The sequence below is a fragment of the Engystomops pustulosus genome, chromosome 5, assembly GCF_040894005.1.
Source record: "Engystomops pustulosus chromosome 5, aEngPut4.maternal, whole genome shotgun sequence".
Lineage (NCBI taxonomy): Eukaryota > Metazoa > Chordata > Amphibia > Anura > Leptodactylidae > Engystomops > Engystomops pustulosus.
This window is the reverse complement of record NC_092415.1, coordinates 176,858,382-176,881,097: the sequence shown is the minus strand read 5'-3', so window position 1 is coordinate 176,881,097 and position 22,716 is coordinate 176,858,382. Positions and strand designations below refer to the sequence as shown.

Genomic DNA, 22,716 nt, shown 5'->3' with positions numbered 1-22,716 from the left:
AGCATGATTTTAAAAGTTGATTTTAGATGGAAGGCAGCCATGGCTAACACATATAAGAAGATTACCACAATCGCATCGCCTGAATCTATGAGTAAGTGTCCCTGGTTTATCATGATGGATTTTAATGGTAGATACTCTGTGTCCTATTATTACGTTTTCTATTATCTGTACTAGTCATTTATAACAATTTGCCAAAAGTTTTGTTACCTTATAAACCTTCCTAGTCTTGTCTTATCGTTTGTATGTATGTTCATGTTCCCAGGGTCCAGGATCACTGTGATGCCAGGGATAGTCCTGACAGTTTTGTGCCCTCTTCATCTCCTGAAAGTGTGGTGGGGATGGAAATTAGCCGATACCCAGACTTGTCGTTGGTGAAAGAGGAACCACCAGATCCTGCTCCCTCCCCCGTCATTCCCATACTACCCAGCAGCACAGGAAAAGGTATTGTGAATGCAGACATTCTCCTCCCAGTAGATGGGTCAGTCCTATAGATGAGATAAGTACATAATTCCTCTCCTTTCAGTCTTTCCAGGAACTGATGGCAGAGACTGTGGAATGAAGAGAGAGCCGGGAGCAGGTTCCCTGTTCTTTGGATCCCAATTTGCACAAGTACCAAACGGACCCAAGTCCGGTTTCATCTCTGTGGCCATCACATTGCACCCGACAGCCGCCGAGGTAATTTATATATATAGGCATCTGTTAAATGTGTGTGTATATATATTATAATTTATTTTATTTATTTTTTCTATTTAACACAGATGTAATGATAACATTGGCTTTAGAGTTGTGATGACATCTGTTTTACGTATTTATTTCACAGAATATCAGCGGCGTGGTGGCTGCATTTGCAGATTTGCTCCAAGTTCACATTCCCACCAGCTATGAAGTGAGCAGCGCTCCGGACTCCGCTTCTGTAATCCTAATGAATGGCCACAGGATGCACCCGAATTTGGAGTATAGACAGCATCTGCTACGTCAGCGCCCCAGACCTGGGTCCATCCCTCCAGCCAGACTCTTAGGACCGTATGGCATGAAACCTCACACCCTGCCATTCATGCCCAATAGTACTAGTGAGTCTCTTCTATCACTCTGCATGGAAGATATCTAACCCTCTGTTCAGATGCAAGTGTTCTTTATACATACCCCGCTATGGTCTTGTCAACCATTGGCCACAGCCTTGTGTACCCACCTATATAATCCTGCATCCCGGTAGTATTTAACACTAAGCGATCACAAATCATCAGAATATGTTTCACGTTTAGATCATTTATCAAGGTTATCACCAGGAGTCTGTGAAAGCTGTCTTTTCATTCCCCGTCTACATGCAAATCTAGTTCATGTCTATGTGTTATGCAGTGAGCAATGTATTGCAGCGTATTGTGATTTTCCTTTAAGTGATATGATCTTTTTGGTCTCTTTGTCCATAGGTATGCCAGGATACAGACCTCACCCCCCAACCATGGGGGATTCTCCAGCTCTAAGGCAATCATGGTGCTGTCACTGCAAGGTTGTGGTGTTTGGAAATGGAGTAAGGAAATCCATGAGAGATTTAAACTTCCCCAAACAGGTATCGTAATACAGAATAATAGGTTTATTCAGTGTATGGCAGATGATTTATGCCTCCTTTGTACAAGTAGTAAGAAGGAGAGATGTCACTACCTTTAAACCAGCCTTGTTAAAGGGAACCTACCACCACAAATCTACCTATAAAGGTAGATTGGGTGGTAGGTGGATCAATGGGACGTGCGGATAGCCCTTTTAAGGGCTAATCCTCATGTCCCCACACTTTTTTGATAACTTTTATTAGATATATATTCAAGTTTACTTATGCGGCTACTGGGGCGTGGAGTAGCCACATCTGAGGTTACACGAGGCGGCTACTCCACGCCCCAGTAGCCACTTTACCCCGCAGAAGAGCAGGCCCGCGCCTGTTTCGAAGCAGTGACCGCGCAGGCGCGGGCCTGCTCTTCTGCGCATGCGCAGACGGCAGGATCGCCAGACGAGGGCGCGCAGCTACGCGCTGAAGATGGGTGAGTAGGAGGGGAAAAGAGGCTACCGGGGCGTGGAGTAGCCGCCTCGTGTAACCTCAGATGCGGCTACTCCACGCCCCAGTAGCCGCATAAGTAAATTTGAATATATATCTAATAAAAGTTATCAAAAAAGTGCAGGGACGTGAGGATTAGCCCTTAAAAGGGCTATCCTCACGTCCCATTGATCCACCTACCACCCAATCTACCTTTATAGGTAGATTTGTGGTGGTAGGTGCCCTTTAAGTAGCACTTAAAGGAACGCTCCAGTCACAGCTTATTCATTGAATTAGACCTTGTGCAGGGCCTGTAGGTAGAAGAAAGGCTCTAGGTTCTAGGAATACAATGAAAACGAGTCCTGCTCCTCCCTTCAGACCCTGCATAATGTATTATTCAGTGGTTTGGCTTTGACTTGGGCATTCCTTTAACCTGTTTGGCAGGTGTAAATGTGTTGTTTGCACCAGTGACTTCCCTAGACACTGACTTGCCATATTTCTGGTTGACAGGAGTTTCTGCACAGCCCTGGACGCATGGATGGTGAACTTGTCTTCTGCAGCAACAATTGTTTTCTGCTTTATTCTACCGCCCGGGCAAAGAGCAGTGGGATCAAGGTAAGGTCTTATGGGTATTTTTGCATTACAGACAGACCTCGGTCTCCATTAGGCCCTAGGCTGCCATATAACCACATTTAGAAAGTGCAAGGCCAAAATGACTTGCAACAGTGAAGATATTACCTCCATAATCACTTGGATGCTTTGGTCACAATGGCCATAGTACTCCAGAGGATAACGTTATCATTTCTAGATAGGCTGAGAGGAGAATCTATAACAATTTGTTCTCAACAAGGTTTGTCACACTAAGACAGTCTGTCACAGTTACCTGATCACATCATGTGTAATCCGGGTGCTGCTCTGCCTGGAGAAGCAAGCCCTCAGGACTGGACTGCCCCAACACATATTGTCTAAGGGTGCTCCAGAAGAGGTTTCCGATGTTGTTTGAGATCAGAATTTATATAAATAATTTTTTAGGTGATTTCTGGTATTGAACAAAGTAAATCTGCAATACCACACCTAGGCCATGTACAGAAATGGTGCTGCTTCTCTCACAAGCAGTCCTTTACAATATAGCACAATGAAGATACTGAGAGAAGATAATGTGAGTATATACAGTGTACGTAACCAGCATTGACCATTATTGGCTATTACATTTCCAGTTTTGGAATCTCAGGGCACAGTGAAGGTCTTATTTGCGATAGTCTGACATTTAGGACAGACATATCTTGTGTGCATTCTGTAATTGCTCTGCTAGATGTAGATATCCCATTCCACCTGCTGAGGTTGCATCACACAAGGGTCAACACACGTCCATACTGCTCTTTTCATTCATTTCTGTATTTCTATATACCAAATCTTAAAGCATGGATAAACCAGGGGCTATTACTCATACATTTAGGCACTATGAGCTATGTAATTTAAAATTATGCCAATGAGAGGTGTTACCAGTGGCCCTGCAGCTTTATAGGCTGTTACACTGTCTCGCCCTCCCCTGTTCGCTCAGCACTTCCCCTCTCTCTCTTTGCTCCTCCAATGAGATTACAGCAGAAAGATGGAAGGGAGCAGGGGAGAAGGTGACATTATACATTGTAACAGCTAGTGAAACTGCACCACAAAGAGACTCTGGTAACGCCTCCTGTAACACTCCAATAGCCCTTCTGGCTCAGCGTAGTTTTAAAAGTTGATAGAAGAAGGAAGGAGGCCATGGATAACAAATATAAGAAGATTACCTCAGTCACGGTGCCTGGATCTATGAGTACCTGGTTTATAATGATTTATTTTTGTGGTAGATTTCCTTTAAAAAAACAGCCAAGTTCATATTTATAGCTGTTTCCATAGCCTCCTAAAATTGAGTTGGAGAGCCCGAGTACAGGTGTGGACCCTACTGCACCCTCTACCTTGGAATAGGCAGGGTCCTAGAGTTGGGACCCCATGTGTCAGACATTTTAGCCCAGTCCTGTCAAAACAACAGCAGTATAAAACGTGGGAATACGGCAAGTAGCTAGATCAGCTGGGAAAGATTCAGTATTCTCCTTTTTTTTGTACTTACTTATAGTGAATTATTTTGTAGGGCCCAGATTGTTCCTTAACATCTCCATCCATGAAGGAATCGCAACCAAAGTCATGTCATCAGTACAGTAACAACACTTCCACCCTGGATGTTCATTGCCTTCCGTTGTTGCAGGAAAAGTTTTCACCTCCGACGTCTCCTCCTATCTCATTCCCACCCGCTGCTTTTGAAACCGCTAAAGTCGAAGCGAAGCCGGATGAATTGAAAGTCACGGTGAAGTTAAAACCCCGGCCAAGAGCCGTCCACAGCGGCCTCGATGATTCCCGACCTTTTGGCAAAAGGTGGAGAGGAATGAAGTGGAGGAAATGGAATATTCAAATTGTAATTCCCAAGATGCCTTTCAAACCTCAGTGCGAGGATGACATAGATGAATTTCTGAAAAGACTGGGAACGTCTCTCAAGCCAGATCCTCTCCCCAAAGATTTTCGAAAATGTTGTTTCTGCCATGAAGAAGGTGATGGAATGACGGATGGGCCAGCAAGGCTACTCAACCTAGACCTTGACCTCTGGGTCCATTTAAACTGTGCTCTTTGGTCTACCGAAGTCTATGAGACACAGGCTGGTGCCTTAATAAATGTAGAACTGGCTTTGAGACGAGGACTGCAGATGAAGTGCGTCTTTTGTCATAAAACGGGAGCCACGAGTGGCTGCCACAGGTTACGGTGCACCAACATCTATCACTTCACCTGTGCAATAAAAGCACAATGCATGTTTTTTAAAGACAAGACTATGCTTTGCCCCATGCACAAGCCAAAGGGAGCTCATGAGCAAGAACTGACTTATTTTGCAGTCTTTCGTAGAGTTTACGTTCAGCGTGATGAGGTGCGGCAGATAGCCAGCATTGTGCAACGTGGGGAACGCGACCATACTTTTCGGGTCGGCAGCCTGATCTTCCATGCAATCGGTCAGCTGCTACCTCAGCAAATGCAGGACTTCCATTCCGCGACTGCGCTTTTCCCCGTAGGTTACGAGGCCAGCAGGTTGTACTGGAGCATGCGCTATGCTAACAGGCGCTGCCGATACCACTGCTCCATAGAAGAGAAAGAAGGATTACCCTTATTTGTCATCAGAGTACACGAACAGGGACATGAAGAACTGCTCCTTACCGATACTACACCCAAAGGTGAGGGCGTTGCCTAAGGCGGCCATAACACTTAACATATGAGTTAGTTTGATTTTTGGCACAGTCATGATTGCTACAACCTTTGGACAGGATGCAAGTGCCAAAAATAGCGCTCTCTCCTAGAGATAACTGAGCGCTGCCTTTAGCTATTTTTGGCACTTTCCTAGATGTTGGATGAGGCATCAGGACAGAATATCTACCTGCGTTTAATAGTGAGAACAAACACCCCCTCCAACCCTCCCCCCCCCCTGTCAAATTTTTATTCCCATACTTTGTGTTAAGCAATTTCAGACTCTCCCATAGTATTTAGTGGAGCAGCAGGACACAAGCTCTTCCCATTAGTGAGAACGGGATCCTAGTTCTCCGTATTGCTGGGAGTTCTGATCTCGTGATTGTGGGATTCCAAGCAGATGGATCCCAAGTGATCAGATTGTTGTCCCTTGTCCTGTGGATAGGATACAAGTTGCTAACTTTATACAATCCCTTAAAAAAAAAATTAAAACCTGAATCCCCACTGATCAAAACTTTTGAAATGCCTCTGACTTGACCTTGTTTATCATAGGGTTTTTTTTTTTTTTATAATTCTTTGCTTGTTTTCTTTTAGTGGTTGGAATATATTTGGGTCATTGTCTCTTTTTCAGTCTGATTCCCTTACGATTGTCTCTGCATGTCGTACCTCTCACTTTTTCTATTCATATTCATTCATCACTGACATCTTCTTGTTTTTTCTTTTAGGTGTTTGGGACAAAATTTTGGAGCCTGTTGCAAACTGCAGGAAAGATTCTGAAATTCTCAGGCTTTTCCCTGTGTACATAAAAGGGGAAGATCTTTTTGGTTTAACCGTTTCAGCAGTCACAAGAATAGCAGAATCGGTATGAGCAGAAAATGTCATAAGTAAATGATTAAAGTGGTTTTTATTGTTGCTCTCTATCCACAGGATAGGAGGATAACAATCTTATCACAAACATTGGAGTCCAGTTCTCACTCATTGATGGAGCTTCAGATGCCCCGTTTAATACTGAGAGCGTCAGAAATGGCCATGCACAACGCTCGGGTATCTCCGGCATTCTCATAGACCGAGATCCCTATGATACTACCAGAAATACCAGATCAGTTTTATTATGGCAGTTTTATATACATAAGTGGAGTACAATGGACAGGAAATCATATAGAGAAACACAGGAGCCCACATGCTTGATCAGTGGTAATACAAGCCTGAAAATAGGACTCCCTGTGTATCACCGGTGCTGCAATTTGTTGGTCAGGCGGGGGGGGGGGGGTGGGGGGGGGGGGAGTCCATGCATCATATTTCAGTATAATGCAAGAGCTCCTGTCCTGGAAAGTGTGTGTGGTCCATGGGAATGGAACAACATACAGGTCGGTTTGAAAAAGCTGAACAAGTTCATGTGCGGGTTATCTAATATGGAGACTTTCCGTATTCTGAGATTCCAGTTCCACCTATTGAGTGACACCTGCGTATGTGAGGACTTTGTAAACTACACATGTCCTATAGTGGTTACGTTTCGAATGTAAGCGCAGAGGATATTGTAATTATGGGATGGCTTGTTGGTATAGTATGTAGTGTGTTTTGTCTCTTAGTAGTGAGCTCTGTGTAATCCTTTCTGTACTTCCAGCTACCGGGAGTTGAAGCCTGTGAGAATTACACTTTCCGTTATGGCCGAAACCCTCTGATGGAGCTCCCTCTGGCCATCAATCCCTCTGGCTCTGCCCGCTCAGAGGTCAAAATGAATAATCATGTCAAGAGGTTTGTGTTAAGGTATTTTCCTTTCATTTCACATTGTACAGCCCAGGGTTTTAGGGGTGTGTAATGCTCTGCGCTCTTGTGTGTGGCTTACAAACCCTGTGGTCTTTGGCTGTGTATGTGTGTGCCGCTCACAGCTGCCGTCTTGTCTGTACCAGCTTGCCTTGCGCTGACCAAGAATCTATCTGTAGATGCCGGCGTTGGGTATAAGTGGTCTTCAGTCTTCAGTTTTCTTTTTTCTATTATTTTTTTGCAATGTGAACATCACCAGGCCTCACACGTTAAACAGCACCAGCACTTCAAAGTCCTTCCAGAGCACAGTCACCGGCGAGCTGAACGCACCCTACAGCAAGCAGTTCGTCCATTCCAAATCCTCTCAGTACCGGAAGATGAAGACTGAATGGAAATCCAATGTGTACCTGGCCAGGTCTCGAATTCAGGTCAGTTGCAGGCGGGTAGCACTTCTGAGTGAAGACGCAAAACTCTTTTTTTTACTTTTTTTTTTCTTTTTTTTTTTTTCCCTGAACAACAATATGAGAGATATACAAGGGAAATGTGACGATAGAGGGACTTGTCACTGTAAGGCCAGCTTCTGGCTGTAGCACGTGGCTGGGTCAAGAGGGAAGGGGTCGTGAGTGTATCTTGCCCCTCCTCTCTCCATAGGAAACTTAGAGGCTGCGTCACATTCTGTGAAGCTGACTCGCACACACTCAATTCAAATTCATGACTGTATATCCCTTTTAATTCAATGTGGCCGTGTGCTAGCCATAGTAAAAATGTTACAGTGCCTTCTAAAATCAACTTTGAAAATGATGATAATTAGCAAGTGCTGTAGCTTCACAGGCTGTTACTGCCTTCCCTTCTGCTCCCTCAGCACTTCCCCCTCCCTCTACCTGGTGTAGTCTTAAAGGGAAATTGCTACAGCACAGTGTAATTATTAGCATAATTATAAAAGTTTGATTTTAAAAGTAATGGGGAATGGATTACAAATATAGAAAGGTTACCACAGTCAAGGTGCTATGTGTCCCTGCTTAATCATGATGGATTTTAATGGTAGACTTACTTGAATTCAATAAAATGATATTGATGACAGTGATAACTGGATGATGCATGCCATACTACTGTACATCTTGTTCATGATATTCTCCTGATATTTTGTCTCTGTTCTGCAGGGTCTGGGGTTATATGCTGCTAGAGACATTGAGAAGCACACTATGGTGATTGAATACATTGGAACCATAATACGTAATGAAGTAGCCAATAGAAAAGAGAAGTTGTACGAGTCACAGGTAAGATCTGGAGAATTACTTACTGGAAGCCATTTTCATCCTGGTATGCGCTGTGTGTTTTATGCTTCTGATATTGTTTTTCTTGTGCACTTCCAGAATCGTGGTGTATATATGTTTCGTATTGATAATGAACATGTGATTGACGCAACTTTGACTGGAGGACCTGCAAGGTGGGTGCATGACATGCTCTCGGTATATAGCTCACTGGCTTGTGAATCCACATGCATCACAGGGCTGGTACCGTGAGAATGCAAACTGCTCTGCTGCATGTTATAGAGCAGGAGCAGCTCAGGGGATCTTATATATAGTGCCTCGTCTGCGGGCATTGTGTCATAGAGGAGGTGGAGGGCTGAGAAACATTAAACATAGTGTCCTATTTGCAGGCAGCATGTTATAGAATATAGTGTCCTATCAGCAGGCAGAATGTTATTGAGCAGGAGATGCTGAGCAGATTATACACCGTGTCCTGTCTGCAGGCAGTATGTTATGGAGCAAGAGAAGCTGAGCAGATTATACACCGTGTCCTATCTGCAGGCAGAATGTTATAGAGCAGAAGGACCATTTAGAACAGTTTAAGTTTCCAACCTGCTTTATCCTCCGAGCTCCGGATGATTTTCAAGGGACATTCAAGGTTTAGCTTTACAGGAGAATGTACCACTCAAATAAAGAAGGAATCCTGTGTCTCTGATCTGATGAAGAATGATTGGTCCTGTAGGCACAATACACAGCTGGGCAGGAAGTCAATAAATAACTGTAAAAGCCCCTCACCCTTCTGGGTGTCCTGGTTGACTCAATATATGCAACTGGGGATTCCCTTCTTACCATAGAGCAGCCACAAGGCTCATTGCTCGGACCTGATTCTCTAGGGCATTCTCTAAAGTCCTTCAACCTTTTATAAACGGAATAACTTGAGATGTTTTAAGGTTTGTACCTCGTGTATGAAGCAGTCTAATCCACTCTGATAAATCTGATATACAAGAAGCTCCTGAGACAGTCTAAGAATCCGGTCCAACTGGTGTCAGACTGTATAGGTACAGAGCTGTGCATGTGACAGCGGACGCCTCGTCACACCGATCAGGACATCACTTTGTCCAATGCGGCCAGAATGCACGGAGACGGCACAATAGCGGAGGGTCCTCCGGTAGATGGTATCAGAAGGAACCCCCCCCCCACTACAGCTACTGCTCATTCTTACCCTGTAATGCACTTTTTCAGGTACATCAACCATTCATGTGCGCCTAACTGTGTGGCTGAAGTAGTGACGTTTGAGAAGGGACATAGGATAATAATCAGCTCGAACCGGAGAATACAAAAGGGTGAAGAGGTAACCTCACAGCTTATACAAGTAGCAATTTCTCTCTTGTGTTTAATCCAAATTGTTACCAATAAACCAAATTCACAAGTCTTGTTTCCCGAGTTACACGAATAACGATCATCACTCTCACTGACAATATTATGCAAAATACTGGGAAGCAGGAAACTAATTCCAAATTCAAGCACTTACAAAAAGACACAGTTGTGCCATTTTCTTTTTGGACTTTTACTGTGGTCCACATGACACCCTCCCCTTTATTCTTTGGGTTAGTATGATCACAGAGATACCACATGTAGTTTTTGTTAGACCCCCGTTAGAGTTTATGAAGTTAGGTGATCTGACTGCTCATACTATATCCTGTATTATCACGGTTATGCAGTATATTCCTAAGATGCTGTTTCACAATAGCTAGCTGCCCCCTGCAGGTAGATATAGTGATTGCTGGTTGAGGCATGGGAGCCTCCGAGGCTTCTGGCTGTACTAGCAACCGGTCAGCAGCCCCTTCCCGATGATATGCAATGATGGCTTAACACCAGCTATCCATGCTGTGTTACAGAAGACACCAGTCCCTCTTATTACAGGCTTAAAGTCAGATCCACCTTAACAACTTGTGACATATTAGTACATCGCAAGTCGGTTCAGGTTGTATGGTAGGGGGCTCACAGGCTGAGCCCTTTCCATTCAAGACAGGGGTTTGCTGCATATTGCAGTAAAAACCTGGAACCCATCGTGGTTATTAACCTTTTGATTTCCAAAGCAAAACCAACAGCTTCATCGAAAGCCAACAGCGCATGGGTGTCGATCCCTGTGACTTCATCCGGGAATAGATGACGTCATTCACCATGACGGCCTGTCAATTTCTCCAGATACTGCAATACAGTAGTGTTGCAGTATGGGTGGGAGGATCGATCAGACAACCCTGGATAAAGTACCCTAGGGCACTGGTGGCGAACCTATGGCACGGGTGCCAATGGTGTCACTCTAAACCCGCTCAGTGGGCACTCAGGCTGTTTCCCCAGCACAGAATTCATCAAACAGGTCACTAAGGGGTAAATGAACTGAAGACTTAATTTGTTTCATATTGTACTGCTATTGTCCACATGGATGATGTGTAATTCCCAATCTCTTTCTCTGCAGCTTTGTTATGACTATAAGTTTGATTTTGAGGATGACCAGCACAAGATCCCCTGCCACTGCGGTGCCGTTAACTGCCGGAAATGGATGAACTGAGCGCATTCCTTGCTTCTCCAAGGTTTTACTTGTCCCTGAGATGTGATTTAACTTGCTGTCATAGTGGCACACTTGTCTCCAAGATAAGAACCGACTCGGCAAGTGACGCGAGTTGCCCCCGAGAGAGGAGGCCACTGGCAAAATGGGCTGTGGGACCTCCAGCGTCCTGCAGGGGTAGCTGGTTGTGGAGGTCGCCGCTTCTGCTTTGAGCTTACTGAAGAAAAATGTAAAAAAAAAAAAAATGTAAAATTTTTTTCACTGGGTCAAGAAACATGTCAGCAGGTGGGCAAACACATGAATGTAAGACTGAGATCACCAGCGAAGCAAGAAGCCCAACGTGCTGGCCACAGCCTTATATGATAAAGGGGCAGGCCCTCTAATACAGAAAACTTAATAAACGTAGACACCACTGAACAAGGAATGTACTGAAATGACTTCCTTAGGGATAGAGCTAAGGGAAAAATAACTTGCACTAAAAAAAAAAAACATTTAAAATACTTGATTCCATGAGTCAGTTTATTGTAGTTTTTTTTTTTTTTTATTTCTGTAAAATAAGAGAAACTTTTTGTATTTATTATTGGATAACTGAATGAAGCTATTTTTTAAAAGTAAAAAAAAAGAAGAAAAAAAAAATAGAAGAAAGCAAGCTGCTGCTGTTACCTGCAGAATTAACAAAAAAAAAAAAGAAAAAAAAAATGTTACTTTGTACAGACTCGTGTAAATATTTTTTTGGAAATAATACATTATAAAAAATAGTGATTGACCAAATGCTACCAGACTCCGCAGCAGTTTGGGTGCTAATATTTTTTTTTTTTTGGAAAAATGAAGATGGGGATGTTACAGTCAGATTTTTGTAAGACGGGATATTTTTCTCCGTTTAACAGAGGAAGAGGCGGAGCTTTAGACAGGAAGTAACTGTGGTCTTTTTTTGTTCTGCTTTTTATAGGTCGCCGTCTTGTGTCCCGTTTCTATTAACATTACGAAAGTTTATTTTATTTTTTTTTTTCCACATTTGAAATCATATTGTAACATCCCTGTTTTTTTGTGCTTATAACTTGTGATAACTGTGAATAACTGCTACATCTACCCAAAGGAGGGCTGTGTTTTTGTTTTTATTTTTTTTTTTTAATCTTTCTATCTCTTTAATTTCTTTTTTTCTCGTCAACATAAATATAAAGAAAAAAATAAATATATATATACATAAATATAAATGAAAAAGTCAGGTTTAGGTCATCAGTTATGCCTATATCATGGTATATAATGGATCATGTTAAACAGAAGAAATTTTTTTTTTTTTTCAGAATTGCAATTGTGCAAACATTAAATTTGAGTTTAACACTTAGCATAATCCACTTCCAGGACTTTGGCGATTTTGGGTTTTGGGGTAGGAAAAAAATATATAAAAGAATAAAAAAAAAATTGTATGAATTGTTTTTGTTTACATTTCTTTAAAAAAAAAAAAGATACAATTTGTGTTTTGCTGGTAGAAATTTAATTTTGCAATTCAACTTTTTTTTCCTTTTTTTTTTTTTTTTTTTAATTTTTTTGTACTTCAAATTCCGGTACTGACACTTCCCAGGCTTATTTGTGTGCACAAAGAAAGTGGACTGTCTGCTCTTGATATATCCAGTCACACAGTCTTGAACTTGTAATGTACATGGCATGATGTATTTTTTATCGTACAGAAGAAAATCAATTGTATATATTTTTTTCTCTTGATAAATAGCTGTATGAAATTGTTTCTTGAATATTTTTCTTCCTGTAAATTATCCCAACATCCTTACCAGTATTTGTCCTAAAGTTCATTTTTTTTTCCTGTCCTGTAAAATAGTATCTAATGTTGGCAAAAAAAAAAAGATTTTTTTTTTTTTGGAGTATACAGAGTGTTATGGGTTTTGGAATTTGTGGAAACAGGTTTAGAAGATCAGCATTTACAAATAAAAAAAATATTTTACAACTATAAAGAAGTGTGATGTGTATTAGAATGGGAACGGCAAACTCATCTTCTCTTTGGGCCAGAAAATTGGTGTAAAAGCCCTGAATTAATCGCAGTTCCCTGCGAAACGCCAGTAAGTGCAGCAATTTTCCCATTCACGCCATCTCCATGGCAGGTGGGCACAAGGGCAGTGGAGCTGGCAGCACTAAAGACATGGGAATGTTTACCTTGCACGTTGGCATGGAAATGGCTGCTGGATACTTTGGGAGACCCCCTATGCCGCGTGATGTATCTGCTGATACGCCGGCACATAATAAATTTCCCCCATTGACTTCTGTTGGGCACATTACAAGCCAGGAAAGCTTCATAAGGAACACACCATAAGGACAGGCAAGGATAGGATCTTCCCTGCCGGGTAGTCAAAACGTTTTCATGGTCATTGAAGGGGGTGAGTGGTGGTCACAAGCTGATCTCGGTTGAGCTGTAAGTCATAGCACACAGCCCTCAAAAAAAGGACTTAAAGGACACCTGTCATCAGGTCTCTGTGACTAGTCCTCACAAGGATTCCATCACAGCCTTTATCTAGTCAATTCATACATTAATCATTGTAAAATCATCTTTTCTTTATTATGTAAATGAGGCTGGTCACATGGTCAGAGGCAGTGATGTCATCCCTGTTATCCCTCCCCTCCCCCTGCTCATAAAGTAAAGCATTGCTAGTGTCTGTGGTTTATCTGCTGATCTGCTCTCCCTCCTAATACACATGTGTGAGACACAGACATCAGCTACACAAGTGCCTGACCTGTTCTGTTATACACATGTGTGCGTCACAGACATCAGCTACACAAGTGCCTGACATGTTCTGCTATACATGTGTGAGAGAGACAGACATCAGCTACACAAGTGCCTGACATGTTCTGCTATACACGTGTGAGAGACAGACATCAGCTACACAAGTACCTGACATGTTCTGCTATACACGTGTGAGAGAGACAGACATAAGCTACACAAGTGCCTGACGTGTTCTGCTATACACGTGTGAGAGAGACAGACATCAGCTACACAAGTGCCTGATATGTTCTGCTATACACATGTGAGCGAGACAGACATCAGCTACACAAGAAGTGCATAGGGGTAACAGTATGTCAGGCTGTTAAAACTGCTACATGGTGCAACCATGTGTAAAGGAGTATCTCATACACACACAGGCTGCAGGGGGCGCCAGCACCAGGAGTGTCACATCATTATACAGGCTGTCAGTCATGTGTACAGGAGTATGTCATACACAGGCTGCAGGGGGTGCCAGTACCATGAAGTATATAGAGGAGCCAGCACTGGGAGTTTCATATCATTATACAAGCTGTCAGTTGTGTATAGGATTATCTCATACACATACAGGCTGCAGGGGACACCAGGAGTGTCACATCATTTTACAGGCAGTCAGACGTGTATAGGAATATCTCATATACACAAACAGGCTGCAGGGGAGACCAGGAGTGTTACATCATTATACAGGCAGTAAGACGTGTATAGGAATATCTCATATACACACAGGCTGCAGGGGACATCAGGAGTGTCACATCATTATACAGGCTGTCGGTCATATGTATAGGAATATCTCATACAAACACAGGTTGCAGGGGGCACGAGGAGTGACACATCGTTATACAGACTGTCATGTGTATAGGAGTATCTCATAAACAAACAAGCTACCGGGACTGTCACTTCATTATATAGGCTGTCAGTCATGTGTATAGGAGTATCTCATACACACACAGGCTGCAGGGGGCACCAGGAGTGGCACATCGTTATACAGGCTGTCAGTCATGTGTATAGGAGTATCTCATATACACATAGGCTACAGGTTGTCAGTTATGTGTATAGGAATATCTCGTACACACACAGGCTGCAGGGAGACCAGGAGTGTCACATCATTATACAGGCAGTCAGACATGTGTATAGGAATATCTCATACACACACAGGCTGCAGGGGGCACCAGAAGTGGCACATCGTTATACATGCTGTCAGTCATGTGTATGGGAGTATCTCATACACACACAGGCTGCAGGGGGCACCAGGAGTGGCACATCTATACACATGACTGACAGCCTGTATAACGGAGTATCTCATACACACACACAGGCTGCAAGGGAGACCAGGAGTGTCACATCATTTTACAGGCTGTCAGTCATTTGTAAAGGAGTATCTCATACACACACACAGGCTGCAAGGGAGACCAGGAGTGTCACATCATTATACAGGCAGTCAGACACAGGCTGCAGTGGGCACCAGGAGTGGCACATCGTTATACAGGCTGTCAGTTATGTGTATAGGAGTACCTCATACACACACAGGCTGCAGGGGGCACCAGGAGTGGCACATCATTATACAGGCTGTCAGTTATGTGTATAGGAGTATCTCATACACACACAGGCTGCAGTGGGCACCAGGAGTGGCACATCGTTATACAGGCTGTCAGTCATGTGTATCAGAGTATCTCATACACACACAGGCTGCAAGGGGCGCCAGCACCAGGAGTATCACATCATTATACAACCTGAGTGAAGTTGGCCCCCCCACCTTGTTCAAATCAAACAAAATTGGTGTCAAACGTTTGTACTACGTTTGTGCTGGTTTGTGCAGCAGAAATTTTCGTTTGTGCCGCTATTGTTTTTAAGATTTTAATGAAAGTTTCCAGAGGTCATCAGAGGTCAACCAGCCCCCCCACATTGCCCAAATCAAACAAAACTGGGACCGAACAATTCTGCTTCGTTTGTGCTGGTTTGTGCTGCTCAAATTTTTGTTAGTGCTGCTTTTGTTTTGAATATATGAACAAAAAATTAAAGTTCAAAAGGTCAACCAGCCCCCCCCACATTAACCGAATCAAACAAAACTGGTGTCAAATGTTAGTGCTACGTTTGTGCAGCAAAAATTTTCATTTGTGCCGCTATCATTTTTAAGGTATGTTCAGGTGTTTAAGGTGTTTAGGATGAACTGGTAAAAAACCAACCTAGTGACACTTCCCTGGTTTGATCACCAGGGGGAGCTAGCAAACACATTGTACTTTGGAAGAAATGAACTCTGATGACCTCTGCAAAAAAGTATGAATATATTAAAAATGATAGCGGCACAAACGAAAATTTTTGCTGCACAAACAGCACAAACGTAGCACTAATATTTGACACCCGTTTTGTTTGATTCGGTTAATGTGGGGGGGCTGGTTGACCTTTTGAACTTTAATTTTTTGTTTATATATTCAAAACAAAAACAGCACAAACAAAAATTTGAGCAGCACAAACGAAGCAGAATTGTTCGGTCCCAGTTTTGTTTGATTTGGGCAATGTGGGCGGGCTGGTTGACCTCTGATGACCTCTGGAAACTTTCATTAAAATCTTAAAAACAATAGCGGCACAAACGAAAATTTCTGCTGCACAAACCAGCACAAACGTAGCACAAACGTTTGACACCAATTTTGTTTGATTTGAACAAGGTGGGGGGGGCCAACTTCACTCAGGTCATTATACAGGCTGTCAGGCATGTGTATAGGAGTATCTCATACACACACAGGCTGCAGGGGGCACCAGGAGTGGCACATCGTTATACAGGCTGTCAGTCATGTGTATAGGAGTATCTCATTTACACATAGGCTACAGGTTGTCAGTTATGTGTATAGGAATATCTCATACACACACAGGCTGCAGGGAGACCAGGAGTGTCACATCATTATACAGGCAGTCAGACATGTGTATAGGAATATCTCATACACACACAGGCTGCAGGGGGCACCAGAAGTGGCACATCGTTATACAGGCTGTCAGTCGTGTATGGGAGTATCTCATACACACACAGGCTGCAGGGGGCACCAGGAGTGTCACATCATTTTACAGGCTGTCAGTCATTTGTAAAGGAGTATCTCATACACACACACAGGCTGCAAGGGAGACCAGGAGTGTCACATCATTATACAGGCAGTCAGACACAGGCTGCAGTGGGCACCAGGAGTGGCACATCGTTATACAGGCTGTCAGTTATGTGTATAGGAGTACCTCATACACACACAGGCTGCAGGGGGCACCACGAGTGGCACATCATTATACAGGCTGTCAGTTATGTGTATAGGAGTATCTCATACACACACAGGCTGCAGTGGGCACCAGGAGTGGCACATCGTTATACAGGCTGTCAGTCATGTGTATAGGAGTATCTCATACACACACAAGCTGAAGGGGGCACCAGGAGTGGCACATCATTATACAGGCTGTCAGTCATGTGTATCAGAGTATCTCATACACACATAGGCTGCAAGGGGCGCCAGCACCAGGAGTGTCACATCATTATACAGGCTGTCAGGCATGTGTATAGGAGTATCTCATACACACAGGCTGCAGGGGAGACCAGGAGTGTCACATCATTATACAGGCGGTCAGGCATGTGTATCGGAGTATCTCATACACACATAGGCTGCAAGGGGCGCCAGCACCAGGAGTGTCACATCATTATACAGGCTGTCATTCATGTTTATAGGAGTATCTCATACACACATAGGCTGCAAGGGGCGCCAGCACCAGGAGTATTGCATCATAATACAGGCTGTCAGACATGTGTATAGGAGTATCTCATACACAAACAGGCTGCATGGGGAAACCAGGAGTGGCACATCGTTATACAGGCTGTCAGTCATGTGTATAGGAGTATCTCATACACACACAGGCTGCAGGGGAGACCAGGAGTGTCACATCGTTATACAGGCTGTCATTCATGTGTATAGGAGTATCTCATACACACATAGGCTGCTAGGGGCGCCAGCACCAGGAGTGTCACATCATTATACAGGCTGTCATTCATGTGTATAGGAGTATCTCATACACACATAGGCTGCAAGGGGCGCCAGCACCAGGAGTATCGCATCATAATACAGTCTGTCAGTTATGTGTATAGGAGTATCTCATAAACACACAGGCTACCGGGAGTGTCACTTCATTATACAGGCGGTCAGGCATGTGTATAGGAGTATCTCATACACACAGGCTGCAGGGGACACCAGGAGTGGCACATCGTTATACAGGCTGTCAGTCATGTGTATCAGAGTATCTCATACACACATAGGCTGCAAGGGGCGCCAGCACCAGGAGTGTCACATCATTATACAGGCGGTCAGGCATGTGTATAGGAGTATCTTATACACACACAGGCTGCAGGGGGCACCAGGAGTGGCACATCGTTATACAGGCTGTCAGTCATGTGTATAGGAGTATCTCATACACACACAAGCTGAAGGGGGCACCAGGAGTGGCACATCATTATACAGGCTGTCAGTCATGTGTATCAGAGTATCTCATACACACATAGGCTGCAAGGGGCGCCAGCACCAGGAGTGTCACATCATTATACAGGCTGTCAGGCATGTGTATAGGAGTATCTCATACACACAGGCTGCAGGGGAGACCAGGAGTGTCACATCATTATACAGGCTGTCAGTCATGTGTATCAGAGTATCTCATACACACATAGGCTGCAAGGGGCGCCAGCACCAGGAGTGTCACATCATTATACAGGCGGTCAGGCATGTGTATAGGAGTATCTTATACACACACAGGCTGCAGGGGGCACCAGGAGTGGCACATCGTTATACAGGCTGTCAGTCATGTGTATAGGAGTATCTCATACACACACAGGCTACAGGCTGTCAGTTATGTGTATTGGAGTATCTCATACACGCACACGCTGCAGAGGGTGCCAGCACCAGCAGTGTCACATCATTATACAGGCTGTCAGTCAAGCACTGGGGGTGTGGCTGTGCCTCCCACTCATGAATAAGCTCGACTGCTGAATATGAAAATGACTCTGTGTTTTCATGGATCGTCGAAGACAGGACTCTGATCTTCATATTGATGATTATGAGACAGTTATTATTTCTCTGTAGAACAGCAGGCACTGAACTGTAATCATGATTGTGTTTCCAGCCTTAATTGACAAAACCTCTGTAAGGAGAGCTCTTACTCCCTGACCCTAGTCAAAAGCCTCTCACTAAACCAGCTAAACCAGTTCCCTGTACTGTACTGACAAGATGCAAAGACATGGAAACAGCTCTGTCTAGAATTGGGAATCTGTGCCTTCTGGATTGGTTTAAATCCCGCATCATGTCATTAGGTTTCCTAAAAGTCATGCTTGGTGTTAAGATTGAAGCCTCCAATGGTAGCTAAAACAGGCGTGGTTTTCCTTGTTCCACCATGGAAAACTTATTTGCATATTTGCAAGCCTTGGGGGTGTTACATAATTTATAATAATGATTCCTTTATTTATATAAATTAGTCCCTGTCCTTTCTTGGACAGTTCTTTGACTGTTCTTTCTGCGTTTTTGTATGTCTACCATGTGTTTTGCTAGTTTCAATCTGCTTTTCTTCATTTCTGGAAGTGTAAGCAGCTGTGAAACGGATTTAAACCAGCCAAACGCATGGTTAACATACAAAAACGCATCCGTTTAAAAACATTCCAAAAACGCACCGTGTCACACCTCCCTTATTGTGACATTTTCTCCTACATTCATCAACTTCTCACCCAGATCCGCCAGGTCCAGTAATAGACAAGTAGGTGTTAGTTCACATACCATACAAATGTGCTACTGTGTAAATTAGTTGCATTATAAAGGTTATCTGATAATTTGAGAACTATTATAGCTGGATAAAGTTTGAGTGATGTCAAGACAGTCGTGACTGGTCAAAGTCTTAGGGATATTATATAAGAAGTATCAGCTTTATTTCTCAGAATTTTATACTGGGATCAGATCCAGTATAAAGTGTTGCAAATTTCAATGCCCGAGTTATGGGGGATAAATCACAGCCCCCATAGAGGTTTAGGGCACCTGGTCACGGTGCAGTGAGCACTTTGTGTCTCATCGCTCTATGATCTGGTCGGGCGGCCTCCCTGCATGGGACAGCTGTCTATGGGGCGCTCTCTCTCGTGCACCCCTCTGTATGCTCTCTCACGTTACAGTCCAGGAGGGGAGGACACCTGCACAAGTTTGTAGGTATAATCTGCAGGATATTCGGCTTTCGTAGTCTTGCTTCAAAGCCAATTTCACGCATTTAGGATCAGACTATGAAATACAATCTGTGTATTTCTGAGGCCGAACACTGAAAGAGACGGTCAGAGATAGAGAAGGTCGGAGACGGTCAGTGACAGACATTGGGCCACATTTATCACTCGTTTTTTCTGTTGCTTTTGCGCCTTTTTTTTCTGTTGCTAGCCGCACAGCAAAAATAAGCAGCTTTCCCTCATCTATCTTACCAAACCAGATGTTTTTAATGTATTTTGGGGGGCTGAAGGCATTTGTGAGCATATAGAATATTTTCAAGATCAGGCACTGTATTTGGACAAGAAGGTGGAGCTCACCATGTGTTCTCCAATCCATTCAGGGTAGTTGATGGGGTTAAGGTCAGGGCTCTGTTCAGCCACTTGAGTCACTCACCTCTAGACTCAAATGACCTGGCTCTTACTTATTGGGCACATGCAGGTATAGGAGGAGGATTGGCAACAACAAGAAGAAGAGCGAGATGGACCAGACAAACACAGACATAGGAGACAGCGGCAACAGTAAGTCTGTGCCCGAGTGCAGCCCAGATGTGTAGGACATGTAATGCTGGCATATATTTATATGTGCAGTATATTCATTTTTGGTATATATTGTGTTTTTCTACATTCATTGCAGGTATTTTCACTGGAGGGACATATTATTCTATCCTCGCTATATTTACTGCTGGTAGGCCTTAGTGTAGATTAAGTTGTTATGATTTTTAATTGGGGGGATCATTTAAAGGTCAGAATGAGACAGTGCAGAGACCCCTAACCAGGGTGCACCAAGATAGATAATACCTCACAACTTCTGGGCTAGAGAAAGATGGACAAAAAGCCCCCTCCTTATTTTGTAAATCTGTCCATTGAACCACTCCTTGCCCCTCCCTCAAACATAATATATTACTGTATTTAATGCCCCCCCCCCCATAGTATAATGCCCACTTATTGTGGCCAACCCCCTTCTGACACATAAAATGCCCCATAATGCAACCCAGAAACATACAATACCACTTCTTTACTTTTGTTCACCACTTTTATTTATCTCCACAAACTTATAACGCCCTAATATTCTGTACTCCCCCCCCCCCCCCCCCAGGTCAGTTTCATTGTATCTTGGCTGCGATTCATGGCAAAAACGCAATGAAATATCTGCAGTGGATACACTGCATTTCCCTGCAGGACCTGTGATGAGATCAAGAATCACATAACCCGCAGGAGAAAGGCAGCGAACAGGCACCAGAGGGAGTAGGAGAACATAAGGGGGATCGCTTTATGTGGAAGGGGGGGGGCCTGAGGGAGGTGCTCTCTGAATGAATATAAATCTATAAATTTAAAGGACACCTGTCATCAGGTCTCTGCCACCTGTCACCTCTACCTGTTGGAGCAACTCAAAAGGATCCCATCCCAGCCTTTATCTAGTTATTTCATACATTATTCATTGTAAAATCATCTATTTTTTATCATGTAAATGAGGCTGGTCACATGGTCAGAGGCAGTGATGTCACCCCTGTTACCCCTCCCCTCTCCTCCCCCTGCTCATGTCTGTGTGTAATGTATAGTAAAGCATGGCTAGTGTGTGTGCTGTATCTGCTGACATGCTGCATCCTCCTAATACACAGAGACACAGACATCAGCTACACAAGTACCTGACATGTTCTGCTATAACATGGCTGCCTGGAGCTGCTGTATCTCTCCTAAACACACACACACACACATGCACACACAGGCTGCAGGGGGCGCCAGCACCAGGAAGCACATCATTATACAGCCTCACATCATTATACAGGCTGTCAGTCAAGCACTGGGGGTGTGGCTGTGCCTCCCACTCATGAATAGAGTTGACAGCTTGAATATGCTAATGCTTCATTGGACATTTCACAGGTCATTTGCATACAGCTTTAGGACCTCATTGCTTAGGTTTACAGGCATGTAGAGGGACAATGAAGGGATAGAGGCAATGCTCTCTAATGGCAGTTTATGAAAATATATTTAGTTTAGGGGGTTATTTTGCATGACGGGTTCTCTTTAAGTGACAGAACTGACTCAAAGAATAAAAGGGGAAGCGTCATCTGGAAAGCTAAAGAAAGCTGGAAAACAAAATTACTGCAGTATTAAAAGGGCACAAGAACTGGGGGTTTGTTGTATCACAAATGAATGGAGCGGCAGGATGGACAAGCCATTCACTTTCTATAGTCGAGTCCCTCAGCGCCATGGATATGGCGGGGTGAGGTTGCATTGTTTTGTATTGTTCCGTCTTTCATATGAAAATATGTTTTTTACCACTCACCTAAAACAGAGAGGGTACCAGTAACCCGGACGCAGGTGTGGACTGGGCCTTCTTCAGAGCTGTGCTGTGTTCAGTGAAGAGATCTCACACATCTGTGCACCAAGTCCAGCTGCAATGTATGTTAAAGACAAATGCACCAGAACTTTCTATTACCGTATTTTTCGGACTATAAGGCGCACTAAAAATCCTTTGATTTTCTCAGATATAGTCCAGTGCTCCTTATATATGAACCGTACTTACAGACAACAGCTTCCTTGAACTGTGCACAGGTCTGACACCTGCTGGTCATTCATCCTTATAATCAGGTGCGCCTTATATATGAGCCTAGACATTTTAGCAGGCATTTATTGATGGTGCGCCTTATAGTCTGAAAAATACTGTAGTATTCTACGATTTCCAGAAATTGCATGTCCCATACTGTGTGCTGTTAGCCAATAAGCAACTTGCAACATCATTCCGTACACTGCAGCAATAGCATGGAAAATTCTTATACACCTGAAGTAAAAGCAAACAAACAATCTGTATTTTTTTTCATATCATTTTAATAG

At 43.6% G+C, this 22,716-nt stretch overlaps 1 protein-coding gene across 9 annotated transcripts in view; it reads left to right on the top strand.

Annotated features, from left to right (window-relative positions):
- KMT2C (lysine methyltransferase 2C) overlaps positions 1-12,609 on the top strand; it is a 124,632-nt gene extending 112,023 nt beyond the window's left edge. For 7 of the 9 annotated variants that reach the window (XM_072153918.1, XM_072153916.1, XM_072153914.1 and 4 more), the window contains 13 exons: positions 263-441; positions 524-675; positions 821-1,070; positions 1,428-1,567; positions 2,534-2,638; positions 4,152-5,274; positions 6,010-6,146; positions 6,909-7,051; positions 7,308-7,476; positions 8,209-8,325; positions 8,422-8,495; positions 9,541-9,649; positions 10,778-12,609. In XM_072153918.1, the coding sequence (XP_072010019.1) occupies positions 263-441; positions 524-675; positions 821-1,070; positions 1,428-1,567; positions 2,534-2,638; positions 4,152-5,274; positions 6,010-6,146; positions 6,909-7,051; positions 7,308-7,476; positions 8,209-8,325; positions 8,422-8,495; positions 9,541-9,649; positions 10,778-10,870 (2,791 nt within the window). In that variant the 3' untranslated portion in view covers positions 10,871-12,609. The remainder of the gene's footprint in view (positions 1-262; positions 442-523; positions 676-820; positions 1,071-1,427; positions 1,568-2,533; positions 2,639-4,151; positions 5,275-6,009; positions 6,147-6,908; positions 7,052-7,307; positions 7,477-8,208; positions 8,326-8,421; positions 8,496-9,540; positions 9,650-10,777) is intronic. The other 2 variants (XM_072153917.1, XM_072153912.1) reach the window with 2 other exon arrangements.
- The last annotated feature ends 10,107 nt before the right edge of the window (positions 12,610-22,716 follow it).